General features: G+C 35.8%; 1 protein-coding gene across 1 annotated transcript in view; it reads right to left on the bottom strand.

The window, feature by feature from the left end:
* LOC107686322 (uncharacterized) overlaps nucleotides 1-9858 on the bottom strand; it is a 16569-nt gene that overhangs the window by 1262 nt on the left and 5449 nt on the right. The window contains exons 2-15 of the mRNA XM_016483289.1: nucleotides 8884-9019; nucleotides 7527-7715; nucleotides 6276-7288; nucleotides 5530-5619; nucleotides 5298-5450; nucleotides 5038-5212; nucleotides 4855-4956; nucleotides 4621-4762; nucleotides 3275-3475; nucleotides 2907-3191; nucleotides 1917-2096; nucleotides 969-1320; nucleotides 795-826; nucleotides 172-236 (exon numbers count right to left, since the gene is read on the bottom strand). Of these exons, the coding sequence (XP_016338775.1) occupies nucleotides 172-236; nucleotides 795-826; nucleotides 969-1320; nucleotides 1917-2096; nucleotides 2907-3191; nucleotides 3275-3475; nucleotides 4621-4762; nucleotides 4855-4956; nucleotides 5038-5212; nucleotides 5298-5450; nucleotides 5530-5619; nucleotides 6276-7288; nucleotides 7527-7715; nucleotides 8884-9019 (3115 nt within the window). The remainder of the gene's footprint in view (nucleotides 1-171; nucleotides 237-794; nucleotides 827-968; nucleotides 1321-1916; nucleotides 2097-2906; nucleotides 3192-3274; nucleotides 3476-4620; nucleotides 4763-4854; nucleotides 4957-5037; nucleotides 5213-5297; nucleotides 5451-5529; nucleotides 5620-6275; nucleotides 7289-7526; nucleotides 7716-8883; nucleotides 9020-9858) is intronic.

Raw genomic sequence — 9858 nt, 5'->3', positions numbered from 1 at the left:
CCCCCCAAAAAAGCTGAGAAACGTCGCTATATTATGGCACAATAATACATGGCTGCTTTTGTATAATACAATAAAAAAGCAACTAAATAACAAACAAATAATATTTAAATGATAATATAATAAATATAATATAATAATCGCACATATTTCGTTTTAACCAGTTAGACTTACCAAAGCGAGTGCAGATTCATCCAAGGGAAATTCGTAAGATTTCATCTGCAGATGTTCAATCCAAGCTTTTGGATTTAAACATATATTAGTTTTAATGGTGGTCAAATTCAATACATCTACCTAGAATATTATGATATTAAAGGGATAGTTCACCCAAAAACGAAAATTCTGTCATCATTTACTCACCCTTAAGTTGTTTTATACAACAGTTCGTTCTGGTTCTCAAATCTGATTGGTTGAGAACCGTGAGATATTGTCTCGTACTCGAGCGATACCGGCTCTATATCAGCGGCTGTGATTGCCTCGTGCCTCTGGCCTAATCACAGCCATGCTGATATAGAGCCGGTATCGCTCTCGTACCCGAGTGATATTGCTCATCTAAACCTCTATGAATTTCTTTCTTCTGCTGAACACAAAAGAAAATATTTTGAATACTGAGGGTAATCAATCAGTTTCTGGTTGACCTCCGCTGTATTTCTTCTTCTTCTTCTTCATTCTTCTTCTTTTATGTCCAACAAAAGAAATAAACTCATACAGGTTTGGAACAACTTGAGGGCGAGTAAATGATGACAGAATTCATCATTTGGGTGAGCTATCCCTTTAAGTATGGAAGTCATACTTACTTTGACGAGGACTAAGCTGGAACTCATGATCCCTACATTGTAGTAATAAAGTATTAGTTTTAGTAGTAGTATTAAAAACAAGCCTAATTATAAAAATAGTTACAAATTAAAATGGTACACAGATGGATGGAAGTGCCAGTGTAACATTATCCTAATGTGTAGACATGTTTTTACCTTTGTGTTATGGTTTCTGCTGGTAATATCTTCTCACTCAGATCTTCAGATTCCACACATGGACATTTGCAGCATGTGGCATTCATGACCTTCTTCTTGATGGTATTGACTGCCGTAGTTTTAGCCTGGCTCCCGGTTTCACGAGTGCCCCACGTGACATTATTCATGTTGACTATGGAGTAAATAACTAGGAGTAGATACCCACTGGGAATGCAGAGGAAGTATAACAATCCATAGATGACCAATGAGAACTCCTGAGGGTGTAAAGCTGCCGTGATGATGTACAAAACCACCATGCCGATGAGGAACAGACCACTGGGGGTCAGAAAAGTCTTTTGCTTCACTAAATCACCTATGAGAGTTGACAAGAGAAGAGCAAGTATTATAGATCAATATTTCACCCATTTGTCACCCATCAAGTCGTTCAGCTAATTTACATGTTTGCTCTCTGGACATGGATATCTAGAAACAAAATGATAGGTTTGTGGCAATGTCCAAGATTAGATAGTAGCCTACTGCCATCTTTTAGCAGTCCATTAGTTTAGTAAATATTGATGGACTAAAAGGCTGCATTTATTTGATCAAAATACAATAAAAATAGCAATATTTTGAAATATTATTACAATTTAAAAGAACTGTCTTCTATTTGAATATATTTTAAAATATAATTTATTTCTTTGGGGAAAAGCTGAATTTTCAGCAGCCATTACTTCAGTTTAATCTATTCTAATATGCTGATTTATTGCTTTAATAAACATTTTTATGCTTCGCTTTAATTCAGTTTAAAATGATTTTTAATGGTTTAATTTTAGTATCAGTTTTCATTTTTGTTAACTGTAATAACCCTAATTCTTAAGAAGTACTAATCTCTTTCAAAAAGTAGGCCTATATGTGTCAACAGGAAATTGAAAATAAATTGTGTTTTAGACATAAAAAAACAACCATTACCTATGATTGAAAGAACTGTTCCCGCCATGAGAAATGCATAGAATACACTCATGATTGCTGCAATTTTAATCTGTGTGTCAGATTTCAGTTTGAAGCACAGGATGAGGTAGACAGTAGGGGGCACTATGGCCAGAGTTAGGGCTATATTTTCATCCATATTCAAGATGAACACAAAGCTTCCTGCAAGATAAAAAAAAGCACTTAGAAATTTTGGACAAATGTAACTGTAAAATTAAATCTTGTTGGCATATTGCAAAAACAGGACAATAAATTCCTGTCAATAAACATTTTTTTAGTGATGCACCGATCATAATTTTTCATGGCTGATTGCCGATTTTTGTCTTTGTTTAAGCTAATTTATTTGTTTATTTGCTCGTCATATTAAATAAGAAGCAATCAATGCATTTTAATCATGATCCAACCAAAGATGCTACACATGAGCATGCACAATTTTTGATTTGAATTAGATTGTATAATTTTAAGATTTAAAGCAAAAATAGAATGGTCTGACTTCAGATTTGTGAAATTGTTGCATAAGACATTTGCACTAAACAAAAACAGGCTGAATGAATATGCAAATTTACTCTCTGACAGCAGGTGGTGCTTATGGAAAAGCAGAGATATAGCCTTTCCTCGTTTACCACTGTAAACAAAGCAGTAATAAACCAAGTAGTTATAAACTACTTAATATGGAGGTAAGAGAAAAAGAAAATGGCATCAACATTTTTCTGATAACGGTCAGTTCCCTTGAGTGATATATTCATATAACTCGCCCCAATTCAATATCTATATATATATTTTTTTTAATATTTCGTGCATCACTAAATATTCTCTGTCTCTGGCCTCTGTTATTGGTTGTTTACAGACTTCATAACATTTCCACACAAATGGCATTTTGGGAAATTATTGCAATGCAGTTTGTGTGCAATTCTGGAAAACAGATCAGTCGGATGACTGGTGCATCTCTAATTTTTATATGCAAAATTGTACCTGATATCATGAGACAGACAGTGGCAGGGCCCAGGATGGAAGCTGCCATGCTGATAATCTGGTACAAGATGTAAAGTTTTGAGATAGAGCTGTTCCTCTGAGAGGTCAGTCCTCCTGAGCCCAAGAGGTCGATGGTGTTGGCCATGGTAGAGGGTCCCCAGCGTCTGCGCTGGTTGTAGAACTCCTTAAAATCCTGTGGAGCGTTGGTGTAGGCATCAGATGCTGCGTTATACTCCACCCTCCAGCCCTGCTGCAGCAGCAGAGTGCACAACCAGCGGTCCTCACCTGACATTACACCAAACAGAGGGTGAATTACTTTAGTCTTAGCTGAATTGATATAATTTGTCAGTGGTTAGCTTCAAGCAGACCTTGATCATACTGGACGTAGTGGCTGGCTTCACTGGCTTTGGTTGTGTATCTCTTCATGACGTTGTCGTCCATGAGTGCAGCTCCTCTGAAAAGACTGAAACATCCAGGGCTGCACAGTACACAGCCAAACACGTGCTCTGCAGTCTTTTGCAGCCAGTGGCCTACCGCATATTCAAACTTCTGATACCACACCATGGGCCCTTTAAGCATAGTGAAGAAATGATCTTATTAGTCAATTTATCACCTTTATAATCTACAAGTAGTCACTAGTGCATTTTTTAAATAGATCTTTTATGTGCTTCATAGAGCAGTGGTTCTCAAATTTACAGTGGTACTTCAAGCAGCAAAATGGTTAAATATTGTACCATATTTAACCATGAAAAAAATCTATAGAATTGTACCATATTTGAAAACCATGAAAAAAAATCTATAGAAGGTAAAGAAAATACAGTCCAGACTACTTCCTTATTTACTTATTTATTTTTATTTGCTGAATTCTTCTTCTCTGCATCATACTTTGAAAACCATTCTAGAACTAGGGCTGCAACAAGCAATTATGTTGATAAATGATTAATCTAACGATCATTGGAACAAATAATTGACAAATTGTCAATTATTTTGCCAAATAATCAGTTGGCTTTGATCAATTATTCAGCTTTTGGAATTTGTTAAAATATTCAGTTTTACATATTATAAATAATAAAATAAGGTTATCACTTCGGCTTTTAAAAATGTCAAACAATTATTTTACTATTATATAATTATGATTATTACGTGATAATTTTTTACAATACAAATAAATATATTTGGCACACAAAATGAGATGACAGATTGAACTTTACTGGAGCGCCGAATTACAAAACTGGTGCAATCGCTACAGTCAGATGCTTTCTTAACTGCTGTTTTCTCACTGCTGTCATTTAATTTTTTTAGAAAAGCATATCCGTATGGGTGGCTTCGGTAATGATGCAGGCGTACCCATGTTTGTAACAAGGTTTTTCAAACGGATGCAGGAAAAATCATCATCTCGCACTCCAAATAAGTGCTTTAGCAACGGAGGCGACTTGTATATACTATAAGGTTCCATGCTTTAGTCACGGCTGGCTTCGCTGTGCAGCATAGGGTCAAGGGGTTCGGTGTCTTCCAGCATTTCTGTCACCTTTTTTGGCATTATTGTCATAAAAAAAAATCTGATTTTTGCTTGCAGTCTGATCATAGCTTTACTGACCCAAAACTTTTAAACAGTAGCTACATCTGTAGGTATTTAGAAGCAATGGAATGACCAAATAATCAGAAACAATAAAATAACCAAATAACAATGGTTTATACTTAATATCTATCCAACCTGTGCCTGTTGGATGAATCCTGCCACAGGCAGCCCCAACTTCTGGGTAGAGATTAAGTCTGTCGATTAACAGCATGACTGCAGATGGCTGGAAATCAGTGTCCCCATCCAGGGCCAAGATGTATGTGTTCTCCCTGTCTTTCTAAGGAGAATTTAAAACATTAAGAGCCTTGTTGATATTGTATTCTTTCTAGAAAAAAAACTAGTAATGAAGTCTAAAGTTAAGCCACTAACCTTCAGTCTCTCCTTAAGGAAATCCAGCTCTTTACCTGCCTCAAATTCTTCAAAGTACTGTCTGTTAAGTCTCCAGCCAAGAATGTAATACAAGTACATTATCTGCAAACAAAGATTATTAGTGAAAAAGTGGGTAGAAAACATCTGTAGATCCATTTTAACCGGGTCTTTAATGAATCTTACCTGCGACCATCTTTTTTTGTGACGGATAAGTGTCTTGTCTTTGAGGTGAACCATCATCAAATTGCCTTTAGGGAGAGTATATTCCAGCCGACCCCCATAAGGGGTGTTTATGATCTTCTGGCGTGGTAGTGCTGCCTTCTGCTTGAAAATACATGGATCCTCTTCACTGAAAATGCTAATGTATGTGAAGTGTTAGTAGATTAGTCTTGCACATAAGTTCTCAGAACACATAAACAGATATATCTAAAGAGGATTCTTACGTGTAAACTTCTTTAATTACATCCACAAGAATTTCAGCATATTCATTTGCATGCCTTCCATTATCAACATCCTTGAAAGCATCATCAAAATAAATATGGAATTCAAACTCGACATCACTTTGTTTGTCAGTCTTAGGCCTGTATTTATCAAGCCTGGTATTAAAAGAAATAGTATTGCAATTACAATTCAACTGAAATTTCTACAAGTTGAGTAAATGTTGTCTATGTTTACCTGAACATAGAGATGATTATCTTCATCATTTCATCGTAGGTCTCGTGCCACATCGTTGCACACAGAAACACTCTGATGGTTTCTTTTGCACTGAAGAGTACATTAAATATTTATGTCATTTCATGTTAAGAAATCCAAAGAAAAGTTTGGTCTTTCATAGTTTAACAGATTTGAAGTTCTCATATATTGGTTTTGGAAGAATCTGATGAGATCCTTTTGAAGCAGGGCTTTATTGCAGACGTATTTTATTGCCGGTATTTTGGTAAATGTGGGCACAGTTTGAAATGCTGAAATGCTTTTGAAACTCTAGAGGAGATACATGTGAAAGCACAGGGGTCTATTTCTCAGATGAAACATCTATAAGTGTGAGATTTAAGCAAAATTTCCATGTGCTCTCCTTTTAATCTCACATCTAGGAAAGAGAACTAAGACATCAAACAGATCTAATTTGTAATTTAAATTTTTTTGGTATTTTGTCTAAATACAATACAATAAAAAATTAAACATTAAAAACTAAAAAAAAAAAATTATACTACTAATAATAATAAACGCCATAACTGAATTTAGGCATCATAGCATTATAATGAAGTGTTAAAATGGATATTCAATGTAAGATTTAAATGAAATAAATTTACCAGTTCACCAATAAATATTCAATATTGATATGGATAAATAAAAAAAATCTCTAATATTGGCTGATATTTTACCAATATATGCAACCATACTTAGAAAGTAAAAACACTTACCACTTCTTCTCCTTGATTCTCTTTCTGATTTCAAAACGGGTGTTTAACAACATGGACTGTTCCAGAAATGCTCCTTCATACATGCATCGCACAAACAGATCTTGGGTTCTTTCTATTCGATGGATCTTCAGGTACCAGATGTAAACTGTACTGAGCATGAGTCCCAGCCACCAGCTCAGAGCAGAGCAGCCCAAACAGGCCAGTCCTCCTGTCTTCTTGTGTACCATAATGTCTCTGGTGTTCAGAGTTCTTATAGCATCAGTCAACATCAAATGTAACCATTCGCCACTGGATTTTGGCTGAAAGGTCTCAAAAAAGGTAGAAGTTTGATTAGACTTTGGGAGCCTGACTGCAGTTGGAAACAAAAACACGGCCAAAACTGTGATCGAGGCCAGGTACATGGGCAGGACGAAGCTGCGGCGCAGGGCGTGCATCTTACAAGCCACAACCACAAACCAGCGGCACAAGGCAGAGGATGTCATCTGGATCACCACCAATGAAACAACAACTGTTTCGAAGACGAGTTTGACCGATTTCCATTCTCGACCTGACAGAGGAACATAAGCTCCAACCACAGCTGACGTAACCAGGATTCTCATCAAACTGGAGATGATGCAGACCACGTTACGGGACTGAGCAATGTCTCTGGAAATGTCCTCTAGAAATGATACAGCAAAGAGCATGCTGTAGTTCTCCCACCAGTTCACAGAAACACAGATGGTCCCAACGATGGCAAGGCCAATTGATATATTTATCTCTAAGGAACTTTCGAATATCAAATAACTGATCGCAAAGAACACATAACCTGTGACGGTTAACAAAATGGAGCATACGGGGAGCATTATAAGCCACTTTCTCTCTTTGGCAAGGCACTCAGCGACCACCTGGAACACTGCGGACAGGATGCTCACGCTGTTTAGGATCATCACATTGGTGACAATGTCAAAATGTGGCATGGATACTATTGTTAGAACTGCTGCTCCCAGTGCTACCAGGAACTCAACACACAGAACCTAGAAGAAAGGTCAAATCAAAGTCAGAATGGTTACGGCCATCAAAATCAGGTTCTATGATGCCTACTAGACTGAAAACAAAATTGGATGTAAAAACAATATTCAATTAGAAATTGCTAGTAAGTATAACAATCACAAAGAAACAAGTAAAAAATTAGAAAAACACACTCTAATAATCTTTATTAACAACTTTTTTACAGAGTATAAATCTATTCATTAAACACTTGTGTTTGCTTACCCAAAAAATAGTTTTTTTAGAGGGCCTGGTTGCACTTTTGAAAATGAACTTCCATGTGCTCTTTAGCAGAAGGAGAACACTTGGTCCAACCAGAACAAAGCCAATGCCAAGTAGGGCGGTCGGTTTTTGTTCTGAACATATAATCTCAGTTTGATTGTTCCCAAATGTTATCAAAAGCAGAAATGATGTCTGTAAAGACAAAAAAGATCTTCAATCTTTTTTGTAATATAGCTAAGTGGATAATGAAAAGTGGAAAATTAAAATTCACTGTTAATTTACCTTCTCACCCTCAGGCCATCCAAGATGTATAGGTGACTTATTATTATTATTTTATTTTTATTTTTTTCAGTAGAACAGTAAAGAAGATTTTTAGTTGGAACACCGGCCGTGACTGTATCCCTTCTAGCCACAACTGCGAACACATAATTACTGTATTTGCATTACTGGGTAGGTTTAGGGTTGTGGTAGGTGCAGACGTTAATAAACCATAATTTGACAGGTAGCAGTTTTCGTTGTCGAATTTGTACTACCTACTGTTTTAATGGGAGGTAGCAAAATCGTAGCACAAATCAACAGAACACCGGTGTTGTGCCCAATTCTGACCCCTGCCAGATTACAGAATTACTCCTGACGATATATTGAGGTCTTATGAAGCGAAACGATCAGCCTGTGCAAGAAACTGAACATTATTTTACAACATTATTACCTCTAATCCCTAATCCATAGCCTCAGGCAAACGGTACATTCGGTTTGCGAACAAACCGTTCTGTTGAACCAATTCTTTTTGGTGAACTACTTGAACCAGTTCATCAAAGCGGACTGAACGTCTTGAACAGTTCATGGCTCAAGCAGCATAGATCTACAAGTTACTAAATCAAAACTCACTTTCGGACGTGCCTGACAGTCACTCCAGTCACAGTCACTGAAGACCAATGTGCTAGTGATATTGTTTATGTAAAAAGGTGAGCTGATTAAAACAAGTTTCACTTGTCTTCACTTAATTAATGGGTGCTTTAATAATATACAGTAATTGCGTATGTCATTGCATGATTGCGTAAACAAACTACTTATTAGATATATCAATACATCGTCAGGAGCCACGTGTATTCATTTTGTGTTCCTTGATATGCTTTTTATTATTATTCTCAAAAAACAGTAGCTGCTGAGTTGCATTTTTATCACCATGGACCACAGTTTCGGCTAAAAATCTTCTTCACTGTTCTACTGAAGAAAAAGTCACCTACATCTTACAGTGAGTAAATTAACAGCAAATTTTCATTTTTTGTGTGAACTATCACTTTAACTGTTATTCCATCATCTATAAAATGATTAGCTAGTGATTAATAAAGCAGCTCACTTTACTGAGCAGCACAAGTGTGAAGACAAGTACGCCAACAATGGCACACGAGAACAATTTCAAACACTGCACTCGTTTCTTTGGCCTCAGCTCATCTTGAATGATCGGTACTTCTCTGCACACATCCCAAGATTGCCTGGTTCGGAAGAAAAAAAGGGAACAGCTTACTGGAAAAGTTAAAATTCATTAGACTGAGTAATGTTAAAGATGTTCATTGATAACTAAATAGTGGTATTTATCATGCAAGAGAAGTTGTAGGATTTATTTTTTTTACATTTATAAATACATATGTATCCAACTGTATGTGATTTGTAGAGAATTGTTCTAAGTTTATATATGAAGAGTTCATTTGCAAAAACGGATAACTCATTTTTATTTTTTTTTCAGAAATCACATTTTTTATTGCGCATTCCAAGTAATATCAATCAAACTGCAGTTGGGTTGTTTTGATTAAGTAATAATAACTTAAACAAATACAGGTAATTTACAAAATTAAAGTTCATTGAAAGTATGTTTTTTTTTTTTTTACATATTAAGTTTGTTTTATAGCAAAAGCAAATAACTCCAACAGTCGTTTTTTGGCAAAAGCAGATAACTCCACATTTCATGATTTCGAGTTAAAAAAAACACTCGTTTAATCTTTGTAATCTCCTCAGATGACAATGTAGATGCCTGACAAACGTTGTTGTCGTGTTGAAAGTTCAAATGGATTGTGTTATGTTCTGTAATTGCTGTTAATAAATCTGTCAGAAAAAAATGGTTTTATTACAGTAACCACAGTTTACTACAGTATTTGTAGTAAAACTGCAGTAACCACAAATTTACCATGATAATAATAATACTAAATTTTAGTACTTATGTAACACCATGTTTATTTTTCATGAGGTACCCTCAAAGGTGCACCTTTGTAACTTATCTACCCTTAAAGCATGCATACTTGTATGGTACTAATATGCTCACTTTTAGGGGTATAGT

This window comes from Sinocyclocheilus anshuiensis, unplaced genomic scaffold, assembly GCF_001515605.1.
Source record: "Sinocyclocheilus anshuiensis isolate Anshui unplaced genomic scaffold, SAMN03320099.WGS_v1.1 scaffold481, whole genome shotgun sequence".
Lineage (NCBI taxonomy): Eukaryota > Metazoa > Chordata > Actinopteri > Cypriniformes > Cyprinidae > Sinocyclocheilus > Sinocyclocheilus anshuiensis.
Note: the sequence above shows the minus strand (reverse complement) of the source record. Positions and strands in the feature narration are given on the sequence as shown.